The sequence below is a fragment of the Perognathus longimembris genome, chromosome 23, assembly GCF_023159225.1.
Source record: "Perognathus longimembris pacificus isolate PPM17 chromosome 23, ASM2315922v1, whole genome shotgun sequence".
NCBI classification, from domain to species: domain Eukaryota; kingdom Metazoa; phylum Chordata; class Mammalia; order Rodentia; family Heteromyidae; genus Perognathus; species Perognathus longimembris.
The window spans coordinates 7,204,045-7,223,341 of record NC_063183.1 but is presented as its reverse complement, the minus strand read 5'-3'; the positions used below and the strand labels follow the sequence as shown (position 1 = coordinate 7,223,341).

Sequence of the window (19,297 nt, the reverse complement as noted above, 5' to 3'; positions counted from 1 at the left end):
GGTGTGGGGGGGGGGGGAAACCCATGTGTAGTTAGGGACCAGTGGCTCATGCCTGTCATCCTAGCTGCACAGGAAGCTGAGATCTGAGGACTGTTGCCTAAAGCCAGCCTGTGCAGTAAAGTCTACGAGACCCTTATCTCAAAGGAACCACACAAAAAGCCAGAAATGGAGCTGTGGCAAAGCTCAAGGACAGCACCCAGGCCCTGAGTTCAAGACCCATGAGCCCTGGGCTGGGGATATGGCCTAGTGGCAAGAGTGCTTGCCTCGTATACATGAGGCCCTGGGCTCGATTCCCCAGCACCACATATACAGAAAATGGCCAGAAGTGGCGCTGTGGCTCAAGTGGTAGAGTGCTAGCCTTGAGCAAAAAGAAGCCAGGGACAGTGCTCAGGCCGAGTCCAAACCCAGGACTGGCAAAAAAAAAAAAAAAAGACCCATGAGCCCTACAGGGTTCATCTTGCAGAAGACATGGGAAAGAAAACGTGTTTGGCTAGCATCAAGGAGGTGAAGAAAGAGGACAATGAGTCTCTGGCTGAGGACAGTGAACTTCTTGCCCCACAGATGTGCGAGCCGGAGGTTTCTAATCTTGAAAGGAAGCTTCCTGGAGAAGGACACGAGGGAGGCAGTGGAAAGCTGGAGTTTACCCCGATGGCATAGCGGATGATGCCTGCAGCCTCGACCAGAGGTATCACTTCGGAATACTCCTTGTTGTCGCCAAATTTCCAGCCATCAGTAATAACGATGAGGATCTTGGTGGCATCTTTGCGGGCTCCTTTCTCAGCAGTGAACACGTCCTTTCTGTCAGGAAATTTAAAGGTGGGGAGGGAGTGCTGGTCAGCCATCAGTGGCTCATGCCTACAACCCTCCCTACTCAGCAAGCCAAGCTCTCAGGATCCATTCAAAGTCAGCTCAGGCTGCAAAGTCTGCAATACTCTTGCCTGCACCTAATTTTAAAAAAAAGAAAAAAAGCCAGAACTGTGGCTCAAGTGATAGAGCACTAACCTTGAATGAAAATGCTCAAGGACAGCACCCAGACCTTGAATTCAAGCCCCAGAACTCACAGAAAAAAAAAAATATATATATATATATATACATTCATACATACATATATATATATTTAAGGCAGGCATGGTGGTTCACTCCTGTAATCCTAGCTACTTAGGAAGCTGAGATCTAAGGATCACAGTTCAAAGCCAGCCTGGACAGAGAAAAGTCTTGTGAGGCTTTATTATGCTTTTAATGCCAGCCCTGGGACTTGAACTCAGGACGTGGGTGCTATCCCTGAGCCTCTTTGTGCTAAAAACCAGTGCTCTACCACTTGAGTCACAGTTTCACTTCTGGCCTTTTCTGAGTACTTTATTGGACTTTCTTGCCTAGGCTGCTCTTTGAACAGTAATCCTCAGATCTCAGCTTCCTGAGTAGTTAGGAATAAAGGCGGGAGCCAAGGGTGCTCAGCACTTGTGAGAATTTAATCTCCAGTTAACCACTCAAAACCTGGAACCAGGGGCTGGGGATATGGCCTAGTGACAAGGGTTCCTGCCCTCGTGTACATGAGGCCCTGGGTTCAATTCCCCAGCACCACATATACAGAAAACGGTCAGAAGTGGCGCTGTGGCTCAAGTGGCAGAGTGCTAGCCTTGATCAAAAAAGAAGCCAGGGGGGCTGGGGATATGGCCTAGTGGCAAGAGTGCCTGCCTCGGATACACGAGGCCCTAGGTTCGATTCCCCAGCACCACATATACAGAAAACGCCCAGAAGCGGGGCTGTGGCTCAAGTGGCAGAGTGGTAGCCTTGAGCGGGAAGAAGCCAGGGATGGTGCTCAGGCCCTGAGTCCAAGGCCCAGGACTGGCAAAAAAAAAAAAAAAAGAAGCCAGGGACAGTGCTCAGGCCCTGAGTTCAAGGCCCAGGACAGGCCAAAAAAAAAAAACTGGAACTGGCAAGGTGGTTCAAAGTGGTAGAGCCTTGTGCAAAAGAGCTCAGAGACAGTGCCTAGGCCATGAGCTTAAGCAACATGACAAGGAGGAGGAGGAGGAGGAGGAGGAGGAGGAGGAGGAGGAGGAGAAGGAGGAGGAGGAGGAGGAGGGGGAGGAGGAGGAGGAAGTGGAGGAGGAGGAGGAGGAGAAAGGAGGAGGAGGAGGAGGAGGAAGTGGATGAGGAGGAGGAGGAGGAGGAGGAGGAGGAGGAGGAGGAGGAGGAGGAGGAGGAGGAGGAGGAGGAGAAGGAGGAGGAGGAGGAGGAGGAGGAGGAGGAGGAGGAGGAGGAGGAGGAGGAGAGGAGGAGGAGGAGGAGAAGGAGGAGGAGGAAGAGTTTTAAAAGAGGATCTAGAGACCTCATTAGAGACCTCAATCTCCTTTGAAAGAATGTAGCCACATCCTTTCCCCTGGAGACCTCAGTCCTACTCAAGGGCCCCAGAGTAGGTAAGCTGGCAATTCATGTGGGAGGGTGCAGGGAGGGTACTTTGAGAAGGGAGAAGTCTGGACTCACCTGACTGTATCAATTGCTGTGGCAGTTCTGGTGTTCGATTTTTCCTGATATATATTGTTCAGCAGGCTCTGGGGGTCTGAACTTTCCGCGTAGGCACTGAACGTAAAGTGTACCTGGACGCTGTAGGAGAACTGCACCAGGGAGAACTGAGAGAACCACAGGATGCTAGAAACCAAGCTGATTTCCACAGCACCCCAGCTCTGCCCAGCCACGCCCTCTTGCACTGCCTTCCCACCCACCAGGCCACACCTGAGCACCAGATCCCTGAAACTGGCTCATCACAGACTTCACGAAGTTTAGCATTTTGGTGAAGTCATTAGGCTGGATGCTTCCTGAGCCATCGATGAGGAATACAATATCCTGTTCCTGCTTGGGGCACTCTGGAAAAGACCAAAAATCACACTCCAAGGCCAGGAAAACCTATGCCTTCTCCAGCCCCGTTCTGGGGATCAAAGCTCAGCAGCCCAGCTGGGTCTTCTTGTCAGGGCCACAGTTTCCAAGTCCCCTGGCTGAGACGCAGGGCAGTCTCTTTATGCCTCAAGAGGAGGCCACAACTGGCTCAACTCCTTCACCCTGCACAACCACTGACAGCTTCTCCCATCTGGAGGACAGCCTCAAAGCCACCTCCTTACACAACTGCCATTGTGCCCCTTTCCTTGAACCTGATCCCATCTCTTCTAAACACCCTCAGTGTCCCTCCAGGATAGGACCTGCACCAGCTCTGCCCATCGGTCCACATGGGACAGTCAATGCCAAACTACACTCTGTGTCTGTGTCTGTGTCTGTGTGTGTGCGCGGGCACATGCACCAATACTGGACCTTGAACTCAGAGCCTGGGTGCTGTCCTTTAGCTGTTTTACTCAAGGCTAGCCCTCTACCACTTGAGGCACAGCTCCACTTTCAGCTTTTTCCTGATTTACTGAGGGGCTGGGAATATGGCCTTGTGGCAAGATTGCTTGCCTTGTATACGGGAAGCTCTAGGTTCAATTCCTCAGCAGCACATATATAGAAAAGGCCAGAAGTGGCGCTGTGGTTCAAGTGGCAGAGTGCTAGCCTTGAGCAGAAAGAAGCCAGGACAGTGCTTAGCCCCTGAGTTCAAGGCAAAGGAATGGCAAAAAACAAACAAAAACAAACACAGAAGCAATACTTACAAAACTATTTGGTGTAAACAACTGTACAACTCATGGCGGGATAGAGGGAGAGGGTTGGGGCAATGTGGGGGCCGTGGGGGAATGAGGGAGGGGGTATGAAGTTGCACAAGAAATGTACTCATTGCCTTACATATGAAACTGTAAACTCGCTGAACTTCACTTTGACAATAAAGAAAAAAAAAGAATTTAATTTTTTTTTTTAAAAAAGAGTCTCACTGACTCTCCTGCCTGGGCTGGCTTTGAACCTTGCTCCTCTGATCTCAGCCTCTTGAGTAGCTAGGAAGACAATCATGAGCCACCAGGGCCAGAAAGATTCTTTCTTTCTTTTATCCAGTCTGGAAAAGTGCTTCTGACTCCACTGCAGCCCCATTGGATGTGTAATATGGGGTCCCCAGAAGAGCTGGGGGTCAAGAACACTCACCCCGCTGGAACATTGGGAGCCTTTCTTTCTGCTGGAAAGATGGGGCCAGCAGGAAGCATAACCCGTTCAAATGGATATTCTCTCTGCATTCCTTCTGTAACGTGGGGCCACAGGCCTAGAAACAAAGGGAGATGCTAGAAGGGGGCTGCCTCTGCTCCCCAGCCCGACCTCCTATCCCAGCACCTCCACCCTCCACAAGACACACACCTGCCTAGGGACCCTCCTGTGACCCAAGACAACTCACCAGAAGCTGGGAGGCATTGGAGGCAGCTGCCAGGGACAGGCCTAAGGACATGTTCACAGCCTCAGGGGGCACTGAGGAGATAGATAATCATGTGGTTACCACGGAGACCCAGGAGAATGAGTTAGAGCTGGGTGGGTCTGATCAAGACACAGGGAGCCTGGCAGGCCAAGAGGACCCGTGGGTCCTAGTGGAGCCAGGGAAGTGGGGGGATGTGGTGGTAAGAGGCCTAAGGGGGTCTGCAGACAGCACACAGCAGAAGTAAGAGTGTTGGGCCCCAGGGCTTGGGAGCCAGGACCCAGGCAGGGGCAGGGGCTCACCCTGCAGCTGGATGGGCTGACACTGCCCTGTGGCATAGCTACAGTTGTAGAGGCCGCCTCTTTGGTTGGCAGCCTTCATCTCATGGGGGGCTCCAACCACCACCCTACAAGGGAGAAAAGAACACTGTTGGTAAAACTGCAGACAGGAGTGGGAATGTGGCTTAGTGGCAGAGTGCTTGCCTAGCATGCATGAAGCCCTGGGTTCGATTCCTCAATACCACATACATAGAAACAGCTAGAAGTAGCACTGTGGCTCAAGTGGTAGAGTGCTAGCCTTGAGCACAGAGAGGCTTGGGGACAATGCCCAGGCCTTGAGTTCAAGCCCTAGGGATGGCCAAAAACAAAAAAAAGTTCAGAGAAAAACCAGGCATTGGTGACTCACACCTGTAACTGTAGCTACTCAGGAGGGTGAGATCTGATGATTGAAGTTCAAAGCCAGTCCAGACAGAAAAGTACATAAGACTCTCAGCCAGATGCTGGTGATTCAGATCTATAATCCTTGCTACTGAGAAGGCTAAGATCTGAGGATCAGGGTTCAACTCCAACCAGGATAAGAAAGTCTATGAGACTCTTAATCTCTAATAAACCAGCAGAAAATAAAAGCGGGGCTGCGGCTCAAAGTGGTAGAGTGCCAGCCTTGAGCAAAAGAGTTTAGAGATTCTGGCCAGATTATGAGTTCAACATCCCACCCATGGACACACACACATACACACACACACACACACACACACATACACACACAAATACAGACAAACCAGCATTGGTAGCTTACACCTATAATTCTAGCTACTCAGGAGTCTGAGATCTAATGATTAATATTCAAAGCCAGCCCAAGCAGAAAAGTCCATAAGTCTCTTTATCTACTAGCAAAAAGCAGAAGCCAGAGATATGGTTCCAGTGATAAAGTTACAGCCTTGAGCACAGAATGTTAAATAGGAGCACAAGGCCCTAACTTCAGGTCCCACCACTGACTGACTAAAAGGGTAGCGGGGTGGGGAGAGGTAGACAGTAGAACTCAACTGCTTGAGCCTCTGAGCCTTATATGGAGATTAGCAACAGGTTGAACTCCGCAGAGATGGAATTGTGGAATTTTTTTCCTCTTTTTGTCTCTAGTATATACCTGATAGATTATAGTAGGTGCCCAATAAACATTTATTGAATGGCTAGTTCCTTCTGAGACTGCTGTGTGGACTTACTCAGTGCCCACCTATTGGTACTCAGTAGTCACTCAATAAATGTTAGCCATGAATTCAAGAGCCCATGAGATTCTTATCTCTAAATAACCCACCGAGACCCTGGGCTGGTGGCATGACTCAAATGGTAGAGTACCAGACTATTGTTGCAGAACTGAGAAGGCACGGGGTTCTCTGCACAGAGAGCTTGCTCACCACCTTGTCCTTACCAGGAACTGTCATATTGGACCACACTGTATCCAAACCCGGCACTTCCCATTTGAAAGCTCATCGGATTTTCTACCTCCAGGTTGAAGCCCAGAGAAACAGCAAAACCTTAGGGACAAGGAGCAAGAAGAGAGCTTTAGAAGGATCTTCTCTTGCCTGACCATGACCCCTCCCCTCTGGGCTCCATCTCCCAGGACCCCGCTTCCTGCTCTCTTCTAGGCCCAATCCCTCAGAGTCCTCTGGCTTTTCCTGGCTTCCCTCTCTCCTCCACATGAGGCACAACTGTGTCACCACCCTGAGATCTACAGTCAACTTTCAATTCTTTTCTACAGACCTCTGCTCCGGCTCTGAAGACAGCCCTCCCCCACAACTTCCCCTGGCTAAGGCCTGCCATCCTAGCTACTCAAGAGGCTGAGATCTGATGATCACAGTTGGAACCCAGACCAGGCAGACAAATCTGAGCCACTCTTACTCTAATTCACTAACAAAAGGGCAGAAGTAGGGGCTGGGAATATGGCTTAGTGGTAGAGTGTGCTTGCCTGGCATGCATGAAGTTCTGGATTCCATTCCTCAGCACCACATATGCAGAAAAAGCCAGAAGTGGCGCTGTGGCTCAAGTAGAGTGCTAGCCTTGAGCAAAAGCAACTCAGGCCCTGAGTTCAAGCCCCAGGACTGGCAAATAAAAAAGGGGGGACAGAAGTAGAGATGTGCTCCAACTAGTAAAGCACCAGCCTTGAGCAGGAAATAGCCAAGGGTAAGTAAGAGGCACTGAGTTCAAGCCCTAGTACTGGTGCACAAAAGAAAAGGAAGGAAAAGAGAGAGAGAGAGAGAGAGAGAGAGAGAGAGAGAGAGAGAGAGAGAGAGAAACTTCTAGGACTGGGAATATGGCCTAGTGGCAAGAGTGTTTGCCTCATATACATGAAGCCCTGGGTTCAATTACCCAGCAGCACATATAAAGAAAACGGCAAGAAGTGGCGCTGTGGCTCAAGTGGCAGAGTGCTAGCCTTGAGCAAAAAGAAGCCAGGGACAGTGCTCAGGCCCTGAGTCCAAGGCCCAGGACTGGAAAAAAAAAAAAAGAAAGAAAGAAACTTCTAAACTGCCAAGTCAACTGACCTCTTCCTGAATGACTTCCTTAGCATCCACTCCCTCTACGAATTCCAGATCCCAACCCTCCAAGGTCACTCCAATGTCAAGTCTCTCTCACTCCCTGGCCCTGCTCCCAGCCACAGGCCTTGGCTATGTAGGGCTGGGACCCAAGTTCCCCTGCTGGAGAAGCAGACTCACCCATACTCAGGAGGAGAGCAGTGCACAGCCCGCTCATGGCTGGAACGTCAAGCTCAGAGGTGGATGCTCTGAGCATCTGGGCTGAAAGACTGAGGAAGAAGTGAGTGGAGAGGTGATGAGGAAGCTGGAGCTGAGAGGGAAGTGGTCATTGAGTCAGAAGTGAGAGTCCTGCCCTCCAGGCAGGACTAAAATGCACAAAGAAGAGACCAAAGCAGCCCACACACTCTGCTCGCAGAGAGCTCCTCGTCAGGATGACTCGCCATGGCTGGGCTGAGGAGACGCAACTCCTGGTCTTGACTTTACCCTCTCAGTGGCCTCCCATAGTGGCAGAAGGCTCCCTTTAATCTTTCGTGCCAGTCCACCTGGGGAGTGGAGGGGGCCCACGCAAGCTGTCCCGGACCTTCCACTCCTAGCCTAGAAGTCTCTAGGCCAAACGTTGAGCACAGAGCGGGCATTCGCTCGTTCACCCACTCGCTCCATTGGTGGCCATTTACAACAAGCCAAATTCAAGCCTCAAGGGTCTGAGCCCTTTGCTAGGTGAGAACTCCTTTCATTGTGCAACGTTGGCCCTGGGGTCAGTGGGGAAGCCTAGGGGGTAAAAAGCCACACAGCTGCTACACAGCAGATGTTCTCTCACCTCTGCTGCAAAGGCCAAGGGCGGGGGCCTCCAGGAAGACTCCCCAGAGCCAGGGGTCAAAGGGTACAGGGGAGGATGTTTCAGCATTTGGGGAGGGCGGGGTAACTGTATGTCTTTTGTCATTTTTTTTTTGTACTGGGGATCGAACCCAGGACGTTGCACTTGCTAAGCAAGCGCTTTGCCATTGAGCTACCTCCCAGCCCGGGGGGAGCTTGTTTCAGAAGGGGCTTCCAGATGTGGGCCAGGCATGAAATGGAGAGCTGTGTGTGGGGTCAGTGTTGTCAGCCATGACAGTAGAAGATGTGGTCACCTTGGATGGAGGGGTTGGCCCAAGAGGAGAAAGCAAACCTTGACTCCTGGAAGTCCCCACTCATATGACACCTTGGTTTTGTTCTGCAGACAAGAAGGGAGCATATAAGGGAATTCGCACAGATGGGGACCTTCAGATGCTCCTTTCAGAAGGCTGGAAAGTGACTCCCAATCCAGAGCCAGGTTCCAGATACAGCCTAGAAGTCAGTCAACAATCAATGTTTAGGCTGAGCGCTAGTGATTCGTGCCTATAATCCTAGCTACTCAGGAGGCTGACATCTGAGGATCGGCATTGGAGGCCGACTCAGGCAGCCAAATCCAACAGACTCATATCTCCAATTAATGAGCAAAACACCACACATGGAGGTGTGTCTCAAGTGGTAGAGTGCCAGCCAGTGAGTAGAAAAGGCCAAGTGGGAACACTAGGCCCAGCATTCCAGCCCCAGTACTGGCAATACACACACACACACACACACACACACACACACACACACACGACTGGATAAAGAAAATGTGGTGTATTTATGCACAAGAAAGTTTTATTCAACCAAAAAAATAATGTTATGTTGATTTCAGGAAAACCTAAACAACTGAAGATCATAATATTTTGAGAAATAAGCCAGATTCAGAGAGTCAAGTGTGACATACTTTCTCTTTCATGTGGAATTGAGGGTGGGGAGGAAAAGGCATCAAAGTAAAGGGGTGGGAGCACTGTGGGACAGGGAAAGGGAAAGTGGGGGATAAGAAATGGCAATGGACATACCACTCCTTGGCATCTACCCAGAACAACAGGTCTCAGGATATCAAAAAGACATCTGCACTTTCATGTTTATCGCTGCACAATTCACAATAGCCAAAATACGGAAACAACCCAGATGCCCCTCTACAGATGAATGGATCCAAAAAATATGGTACCTATACACAACGGAGTACTACATAGCAATTAGAAATGGTGAAATATTGGTATTCGCAGGGAAATGGTCAGAACTTGAACAATTAATGTTGAGCGAGACAAGCCTAGAACACAGAAAACAAAGGGGCATGATCTCCTTAATATATGGCTGTTAAGGTGGGGGGAGGGGGAGACAGTAGAGACCAAGTCTGAGAAACAAAAAAGCTTCTTGTCAAATGGTATTTCCTACAGGTTTAGGTCAGCAACCTTACATTATGTAACTAAAACCAAACAACTACTCAACATATAAAGGTCAAAAATAGACCTCTCAGTGAATCACAATAGCTCAAAAGCTATGTATGTATGACTATATAAGACAAGGATAAGCAAACTCTATTGTTGACATTATCTTTAAAGTCCTAGGTGAATTTCCATTGGTGTATGCCACGTGGCTACTGTATAGGTTTTTGGTACACTGTGTATTGTACCTATGTCTACCTGATCTAGGGAAGGGAAAGAAAAACAGGGTGTAAGATATCACAGGAAATGTATACACTGCCCTATGATATAACTGTAACCCTTTTTCACAACTCCTTGTCAACAAAATTTTAATTAGTTAATAATTTTTTTAAAAAGAAACAGCAATGGAGGAGGCAAATATGATGAAAGGACATGTGTGCGCGATTATATACAGGAATGGAAATGTTATCGTGCAATTTACTACTCTGGGGGCTATTAGTATTGGTTGTTGTTTTTAGGAAGTATTTCTTTTTTTTAATTGACTACATAAGGCCCAGGGCTTGGAATTACATACTCAGCTTTCAAGATGAGCCAATTTCTAGATCTCCTGATGCTTTGGTGATACTGAGGTTTGAACTCAGGGTCCCACACTTGCTAAGCAGGTGCTATACCCCTTGAGCCATGTCCCCAGCCTGTGGGGCCGCTGCTTTGGAAACTCAATTAATATTCCTTTGCCTTTATGTATTTGTTTGTTTGTTTGTTCATCCATCCCAGGAAGGAAACTCCAAAAGACTCTTATCTCCAATGAGCCACCAAAAAATGGGAAGTGGAGCTGTGACTCAGAGTGGTAGAGCTCTAGCCTTGAGCAAAAGAGCTCAGGGACAGGCCCAGGCCCTGAGTTCAAGCCCCAGGACCAACAAAAAAAAGGAAAAGAAAAGAGTGGATGTTGAATGTTGGATTCAGGTCTGGTTTGCCTTAGCTGAGTGGTACTTTTATGCCAAGTTGCGAAACGACCACCAAGAAGTCCACCAAGACTCAGACATTCCGAAATGCAAAAGCAAGGCTTTATTCAGGCGAGCTGCAACTCGGGCCTCGTCCTACCCACCGACACAGTGGAGGTTAGGAGGAAGCCCCGAGCTGCGATTGCACAGGGCTTATAAAGGCAAAAAACAAAGTTACAGCAATCAGGTGTTCAAGCAAGACAAAAAACAAAGTTACAGCAATCAGGTGTTCAAGCAAGCAAGATTACGGGTACAAATCTGATTGGCTCAGGGCTCGAGGCATTCTGGGGTTGGTTAGAGTTAAGCATTCCCAGGCGGTTAGAGTTCTTGACCGGCTGGGCCCTAATAAGCTTGCCCTGGGTTTGCTTTAAACAGACAACAAAACGGGGGCTGCCTGAAAATGGGGTTTACTTTAACTCTTCATTCCCCCCTTCATTTCCCCCTTCTGATAGGTAACTCGAGAACCAATCGTGGTTCTCCTTGCTTATTAGTTTGATTCTCACTGAGAATGGGTAGGGATAGATTGGCATTTTGCCCACAATACCATAAGTTGTCAGTGGCGCTTTACTCAGTTGGTAGCGGGTGTGGCTCAGGAGGAGGTCCAGTCTCATAAAGGGCCTTTAGCTTGAGCCAGATCTCTTGGTGGACTTGCTATATAGGGCTCTGAGGGGGCGATAAAAGCTCATAACAAATGTGATTGCAAGTTAGGAATAACATTTAATGACATCACACAAGTCCCCTAGCCCTGTAGATACAGGTACAGATAAACATAGTTTTACACCCAAGCCCCAATTCTGACCCTCTTTATATTATAGCCAATTTGATTACATACCAACTTTACTCATATGCTCTAATTTTAACACATACTGATACCATTTGTTACATACTCAAACTTTCTAGGGATTGTCTTACTTTTAACATACCAAAACCTTTTAATCTAAAGTCTTTCCTTATACAGTTTTATAATCTGTGTCTTATAAAATTTAACATATCCCCACTCACACCATCTTCTACTTCCTCACACCATCAGTGACTTACTGGAACATTCTGTGACAATTTACTTTTTAAATCCCTTTCTTATCCAGAGGAAACCATTTCTCTATCCCTTTCTCCAAGGCTTTCTATACTAACCTTCCTCTTTACATTTCCTGGGGCTTCTTTGCTGCTAGAGGTTTTGTTTTTGTTTTGGCCAGTCCTGAGCCTTGGACTCAGGGCCTGAGCACCGTCCCTGGCTTCTTCCCGCTCAAGGCTAGCACTCTACCACCTGAGCCACAGAGCCCCTTCTGGCCGTTTTCCATATATGTGGTGCTGGGGAATCGAACCGAGAGCTTCATGTGTAGGAGGCAAGCACTCTTGCCACTAGGCCATATTCCCAGCCCCTGCTGCTAGAGTTTTAAACTGTCTACATTTTCCGGTTTATCTCAACTACATCAAGGCAATTTACTGTGACTCTACCCACAGGCTGTTGGGGAAAACAAAGATGGGGCAATGGTCAGTCCAATAGGACTGCTGCTTCTAAGAAGCCAGACCAGAGCCAACTATTCTATATCTATATTCTATATCATGAGCCAACTATTCTAGAGTGGATTTCTCCAGTTTCCAGTTCCTCTAAGTGCCTAAGGTTGGCCAGTGACATCTGTAAGATTCACCCCAGCAGGGCTCCATGAAGATGCCCACGGCAGTTTAAATCTGTCCAGTTACCCTGGCACCTAGCACACCTGATGGCAGTTACCTCCCTCTCTTCTGAGGTCACACCCTAATTCATCTGGTCACATTCTAATACTCTTGGACACACCTCCCACCCCAGGCATTTCCTGGAAGTGACTCTCCAGCCTGTCATACATGCTTTGAATTTAGCAGCAGGCCAGTCTGCTTGAAAATTTCTTACAATATCCAATTTTCTTAATAGAGCTAGTTAACTCCAGTCAACTCAAGAATGTCCCCCCAAAATTTGTTTTAGCAGATCCAAAGCACTTTCCAGCAGAAATCAGCTGTGTGTGATAGAGTCCCATCTGAAGATGTAGATTCTTCCAGATCACTGTTAGACTCTCCTTGATCCTCACTCAAATGCAATGGGCAGGGGCCATGGTGGTGTCAAACAGCAGTGGCTCCCAGTGGTTCCAGTAGAATGTCACACCTTCTGCTAGGTTACCTGCAACTTTCTCCATAGACTGGTTAGAGAAGCTTAACCTAAGTTAACCTAAAGCCTAACTTTAGTCAAATTTCCTAGTATTTTCCTGATTCCTTCTTAAGCACACTAGCTTTTGTAGGCTGGCACATCACTAAATGTCAAGACAGGTTTAGGTAATCAATAGCCCTTGGGTCATTTTTGCCAGGGCAATAAGTTTAAATCAGATATTTCCAATAAGGCTAAGATTTTTTTTAAGCCAACATAGAAGGCTTGGCCTGTAACCATTTCTCACAAGTGCAGTCTCTGTATACTGTTACCTCTGTTTTCCATGCCTCTAGTTTATCCTGCCTCATCTTCCCAAAAACAACTCTGGTCCCTTGGTCCTAAAAGGGGGACTGATGGGCGAAGATCATCCATCTTCTATAACTTCTTCATGCTGAATCAGGGACGTTGACCTTACCTAGCCAGGAAACTTAACCTTAGTCTACTTTACCAAGGGGCTGCAGGCTCAGATGTCCATTAGGAGCTTTACTCCAAACTGGAAATTACATTCAACATTTTAACTTTCAACTATACAGACTTCTTTTTGGGCTACCACAGTGTAGCCTTTTAACATTCTAGTTTGTAAAAGTTTTTTCCTGACTGGCTAGGGAACTGATCTCTGATGACCTAAAAAAATGCCTACATTACCTTTGTAGGCCTTTAACAGATCTCAGTAAGGACAAAATCGCAGGTCTACAAGCTTTCTTTCCTGAACAGATGTATCAGCTTAAAATTCTCACTGCCAGATAGGGCTTTGAGTAGATGCGGGGGTTGGGATTTTATTTTATTTTATTTTTTTGAAGACCACAACAAAAATAAGAAATGATTTAATATAAAATGTACAAATTTCTCAGTATGAGGACTTTCACAGAACAAGAATAAGAGACGGACAACTAGAACAGATTCCTAGAAAACAACATTCTTCTTACCGTGTCCCTGATACTCCACACTCAAAAAAAAAAATCTGTACAAAACTTGGAACATAAAAAAGGACCTAAGAGAATGTTATGTTGCAAAGTCTTAGGACCTACTCTACACCTCTGTTCATACCAAGACTGCCCACTACCGGAGCCGAGAGTTCCTCAGGCCACCACAGGTGAGTGGCCTCCCTGGTCTTCCCTGCTTTGCTATGGGCGGCCCCGGGTCACTCGCTGTCGAACTTGATGGAATTGACCTGGACGGAGATGGAACCTCCCCAGTAGCTGCCCCGCTTCTTCTTGGTTTTCTCATGCCGAAATGATTTGCCTTTGGTAAACTTCAGAACCTCATTGGCTCGTTCCCCCCAGTCTCCAGCTGCACCTCACTTGGCATCAAATGAGTTGTCTGCCACTTGTGAATCCACCTCAATTTCCTCCTCCCGCACCCGTCGGAATGGCGAAGATGCCCTTTTTTCTCCTTTCTTCCTTTTTGGAAATGTGTTGGGAGTCTGGAGCTTAGGCTTCTTGGCTTGAGGAGTCTCTGCATCCTTAGTTGTCTCATTCTGCTTCTGCTTCTTTCCTGAACCTGGCTTGGAAACTGACAATGCTACCTTTTTCTCTTCCTCCTCTTCCTCACTGTCCTTGCCTGCTTTTCCATTCTGAGCAGTCACTGCAGGGGTGTCATTGGCCTTAGGAGCTTGTGATTTGGGGGTTGGGATTTTAAACTATCCTCTCATTTGACACTTACCCTTACTACCCACTATCACAGATGACTGGCAAGTTCCTGCCCAGTAGACAGACATGGGCATTGGAAAGGCATGCTTATGAACTATTCTTCTAGGACTTCCCAGCTTTGATTAACTTTTGAAAGGCCAAACTGGAGTGGCTCTAGGATCTGACACCATCTCTACCATCCAAGCAGCGGCTTACTGCCTCGGGATGCTCCATCACTTTTGTCCCAGGAGGAGTGACTTTTCACTGGACTTGGACTCAGGGCCTGAGTGCCGTCCCTCAGCTCTCCAGCTCAAGACTAGCACCCTACCACTTTTGAGCTCCACACAACTCCGTTCCCAGCACTCTGCTGGCTGATTAGAGACAAGTCTCTCACAGGGATCTTTCTTTGCCTGGGCTGGCTTCGAACCGCAGATTTCAGCTCAATGAGTCTTACAAGAGGCCACTTTACTCCAATTAAAAGCAACAAGGTGGTCCACACAGAAGTAGTTTTTTTTGTTTTTGGGTTTTTTTGGCCAGTCCTGGGCCTTGGACTCAGGGCCTGAGCACCTTCCCTGGCTTCTTCCCGCTCAAGGGCAGCACTCTGCCACCTGAGCCACAGCGCCCCTTCTGGCCGTTTCCATATATGTGGTGCTGGGGAATAGAACCGAGAGCTTACGTGTAGGAGGCAAGCACACTTGCCACTAGGCCATATTCCCAGCCCACACAGAAGTAGTTTTTAAGCATGCTCTTACCTGGAACTTACTAAGAGCCAGTATTAGATCTTGACAAACTTGTAGGAATCACCTGTGCTTCTCTGTAGGCCTGCTGGAAACGGTTACAAAAAACCTACAAAGAAACTGGAATGGCAATTATACATTTTGGTAGCCATAATTCTCCTTTTCTCACTTTGCAATAATCATTTAGGACAATTTTACTTCCAAATTTCTTATTTAGAAATGTATTCTTGATTTCCATAGCCTTTTTACTAACCTCTGCTTTAACACTAACACAACACTTTAGCTTTTATCTGCATTGGAAAAACTCTGAAGTTTACAGGCATTCTGAAACCAGGTGCCGCCCTTTGCCTCCTAGCTGCTTGTTTCAAAAGAGCCTCTTTTTTTTTTCTTCAGTCCCAGTTACCACTTGGCATGAAGACCTTTGAACTCAAATGACAATTTTTCCTTGATGCAAGAATTACAATTACAGAATTAGAAATACTTATCCATTCAGCTTTCCAATAAGTTAGTGAGAAACATTGGCCCATTTTGCCATTTCTTCCTACATACATAGAGTTAATGAGAGTTTACTCCTATCCCCATTAGTTTCCAAATTACAAAAATAGCACAGGAATCGAATCACATCAAATAAACTTTCTAACCATTTAAAAAACTTTTCCAATTCTTAGTACCTCCCAAGGGACAATTTTAGAAATTCCAGTCAAATCATTCATTTTTACCACAAGGTTTCCAAAGTTCACCAGAAAACAAGAGACAAAAGAGAGGCCTCCATTGGCCTGTCCTACCGAACAGCCTATCTCCATCCTACTCCTCAGAGCTTGATGAACTGTCTTGGTGCCGGCTGGTCCTCTTCCACCATGAATGGACACCCCCTTATGGCTGTCCCACCACGTGGATTCCCTCCAGGGCCTGTGCCACCATGTGGACTGGCTAAGCTGCACCTTTGCCAGATCACCTCTCACTCCTGTGGATAGGCACACGGGCCCATCCCAGGTTTTTCCTGTCCTTTCCTATTGGTCTTTGAACTGAGAAACCCAAGCATTTTTTTTAACAGTGATAAACCTTTACATCCAAATTTCTGACACTTAGCTCTGATTTTTTTAATTAAACAATTTTTTTAACTATAGTTCCTGTTCTTTTAAAACATTTGGTAATGCTCGAACTTGATGACCATTTGAATTTAAACTTAAACTTAATTTATCATACTCAAGCCTAGGGGGCTAGATGGAGGTTCCCATGATAGAATGTTACCCATAGCTCTGATCAGATGTTCAGTCCAAAAGGCTACAAAAAACAAAACAATTATAACAATACAAAAGGAAGAAAACACGCAGGCCTGAGAACAAGAAAAGCTACGAGTTGGAGATGGAAATTTCCCAAATTAGCCCACAACCTCCTGCAAGGGTGCAGGAGTGGACCCAAGTTGAAGGCGGGGTTCCAGGGGTCCCCTTTCAAGGGTGGAGAGTCTGGGGAGTCCCCCAGTCTCCCGGGATTGCCGAGTAAGCACGGCCGCTTCGACAACCCCTTCAAGAAATAAGCAAAAGCAAAACAGACAAACAGACACATTACAGGACAAGACAAATGAACAGGGCTGTTTTCTTACCTTCGGAGTCTGGGGTCTCAGGGGTCTCTGGGGCTATCCCAGACGAAACCCCAAATGTTATGCCAAGTCGCAAAACGATCACCAAGAAGGCCACCGAGACTCAGACTGAAGTGCCAGACTTTGAAGTCAGGCCCCACTTTACCACGTGAACCCCACTTTACCACGTGAACCTGAGATAAGCAGGCCCTGTTTGCAGACCCAGGGCAAGCTTATTAGGGCCCAGCCGATCAAGAACTCTAACCACAGGGAATGCTTAACTCTAACCACCCCTAGAATGCCTTGAACCCTGTGCCTCGAGCCCTGAGCCAATCAGATTTGTACCTGTGTCCTAATCTTGCTTGCTTGAACACCTGATTGCTGTAACTTTGTTTTTTGCCTTTATAAGCCCTGTGTAATCACAGCACGAGGCTCCCTCCTAACCTCCGCTGTGTCGGTGGGTAGGATGAGGCCTGAGTTGCAGCTCGCTTGAATAAAGCCTTGCCTTGCTTTTGCATTTCGGAACGTCTGAGTCTCGGTGGCCTTCTTGGTGGTTGTCTTGCGACCTGGCACAAAAAGACATTCCGAAATGCAAAAGCAAGGCTTTATTAGGCAAAAAACAAAGTTACAGCAACCAGGTGTTCAAGCAAGCAAGATTACGGGTACAAATCCGATTGGCTCAGGGCTCAAGGCATTCTGGGGGCGGTTAGAGTTAAGCATTCCCAGGCAGTTAGAGTTCTTGACCGACTGGGCCCTAATAAGCTTACCCTGGGTTTGCTCATAGTTTAAACAGACAACAAAACTGGGGCTGCCTGAAAATGGGGTTTACTTTAACTCTTCATTCCCCGCTTCAGTACTGGATGATCGTGAGGCTGTTCCCTCACTGAGTGCTTTCTAAGGGGGAAAGAAAACTAAAACCCCAAGGACAAAAGCCCTTAGCTTGGATCTCTCAGCCAGGCTCAGCCCCACAGCCAGAGCTGGGTTACTCCCAAGTTTCTCCCATTCCTCTGACCACTTGCAATGTCTCCATTCACTTCCAGTATTTTTTTTTTGGGGGGGGGGCGGTCCTTGGACTCACAGCCTGAGCACTGTTTGGCTTCTTTTTGCTCAAGGCTAACACGCTACCACTTTGAGCCACTGCTCACTTCCAGTTTTCTGGAGGTTCATTGAAGATAGGATTCTCAGGGACTTTCCTGCCTGGGGCTGGCTTTGAACTTGAAAGCCAGGCGTGGGTAGCTCACATCTGTAAACTTAATTATTCAAGAGGATCCTGAGATCCTCAGCCTCCTGAATAACTGTAACTAGGTTTACAGATGTGAGCCACTGGTGGCCGGCATTGTTTACTGCATTAGCTCATTGGATCCTTGCAAGAGCCCTGCAGGTGTTAAAGGGAATTTCTAACATCCTCCATATGACAAATGCAGAACTGAGACACCAAGCTCTGGGGTCACATTAGGAAGGAACTCAAGGGGCAGCTATTGTCAGACATTGCCAACCATATTCTTTTTTTGCTCTTCCTTGTTGACTGCCTGTGCAACACTGAGTCACACAACCATCACACTCATTGTACATACACATGCGTACACACACAGACACACACACAGACACACACACACACACACACACACACACAGGATCCACATGACCCAGGCTCAGAATTTCTGGATTTGCTGCTCTGGGAAATAAACAGGAAAAGGTCACAGCTGTCAGGGAAATCTCACCCTGGAAAGTGATCACACCCCAGAAGTTTTCCTAGACAGCAGAGTGGCCCCGGAAGGAAGTGGTGACATCTGCTTCAGTGAGTCTCCAGGCAGAGATGCCTGGGGGGAACAATAATAGAACACTTGACTCTAGCAAGTGTGTGTGAGGAGTGGAGACCACAGGTTTCTTTCCACACAGAGACAGTGTCCTCAACTCTTAATGGTCCCGAACTCAGCACTGGGAGGCACACAGTGAATGGCTGGTGAGGGACTTGTGCAGGCTACTCAGGCAAGTGAATTTCTACCCAGCCACTCTGCTCCAGGCCTAAGAAAATGTGCCGACCACTGCTTGTCATGAACGTGGAGAGAAGCCAAGGGCAAAGGAAGACTTCACTATCCGTCTGTCTTCTTTTAATCTCTTTAATACCTTTTTTTTTATAAATATAATTAGAAAGACAAGATATCCATGGCTCATGGGTGTCATCCTAGCTACTCAAGAGGCTGAGATCTCGGGCTGGGGATATGGCCTAGTGGCAAGAGTGCTTGCCTTGTATATATGAGGCCCTGGGTTTGATTCCCCAGCACCACATATACAGCCAGAAGTGGCGCTGTGGCTCAAGTGGCAGAGTGCTAGCCTTGAGCAAGAAGAAGCCAGGGAAAGTGCTCAGGCCCTGAGTCCAAGGCCCAGGACTGGCCAAAAAAAAAAAAAGAGGCTGAGATCTGAGGATCAAAGTTCAAAGCCAGCCTGGGTAGAAAAATTGAGATTCTTATCTCCAATTCACCACAAAAAGCCAGAAGTGGAGGTGTGACTCAAGAGATAGAGTGCCAGTCTAGAGAAAAAAAAAAAAAGAAATGCTAAGGGAGAACACTCAGGCCCTCAGTGCTCAGTACTCAAGCCTCAGTACTGGCACAAAATTTTTTTTAATTGAATTGACACCAAAACTTATTTGTGGATTTTTTGTATGGTTTCAATGCATATATGCCCAGCTTACTTACTGGTCATTTCTACCCCTACTGTCACAAATTACTGCACTTAATTATTTTGTGCTTGAACTCAGGGCCTGGGCAATGTCCCTAAGCTTTTTCACTCAAGGCTA

At 47.4% G+C, this 19,297-nt stretch overlaps 1 protein-coding gene across 1 annotated transcript in view; it reads right to left on the bottom strand.

Moving 5' to 3' along the window:
• The window catches only part of LOC125341064 (integrin alpha-X-like), a 38,584-nt gene extending 19,381 nt beyond the window's left edge, over window positions 1-19,203 (bottom strand). Inside the window, exons 1-10 of the mRNA XM_048333071.1 lie at window positions 19,197-19,203; window positions 13,858-14,140; window positions 8,249-8,331; window positions 6,020-6,125; window positions 4,618-4,721; window positions 4,301-4,371; window positions 4,057-4,171; window positions 2,734-2,864; window positions 2,485-2,630; window positions 645-798 (exon numbers count right to left, since the gene is read on the bottom strand). Of these exons, the coding sequence (XP_048189028.1) occupies window positions 645-798; window positions 2,485-2,630; window positions 2,734-2,864; window positions 4,057-4,171; window positions 4,301-4,371; window positions 4,618-4,721; window positions 6,020-6,125; window positions 8,249-8,331; window positions 13,858-14,140; window positions 19,197-19,203 (1,200 nt within the window). The remainder of the gene's footprint in view (window positions 1-644; window positions 799-2,484; window positions 2,631-2,733; window positions 2,865-4,056; window positions 4,172-4,300; window positions 4,372-4,617; window positions 4,722-6,019; window positions 6,126-8,248; window positions 8,332-13,857; window positions 14,141-19,196) is intronic.
• Between the last annotated feature and the right edge of the window lie 94 nt (window positions 19,204-19,297).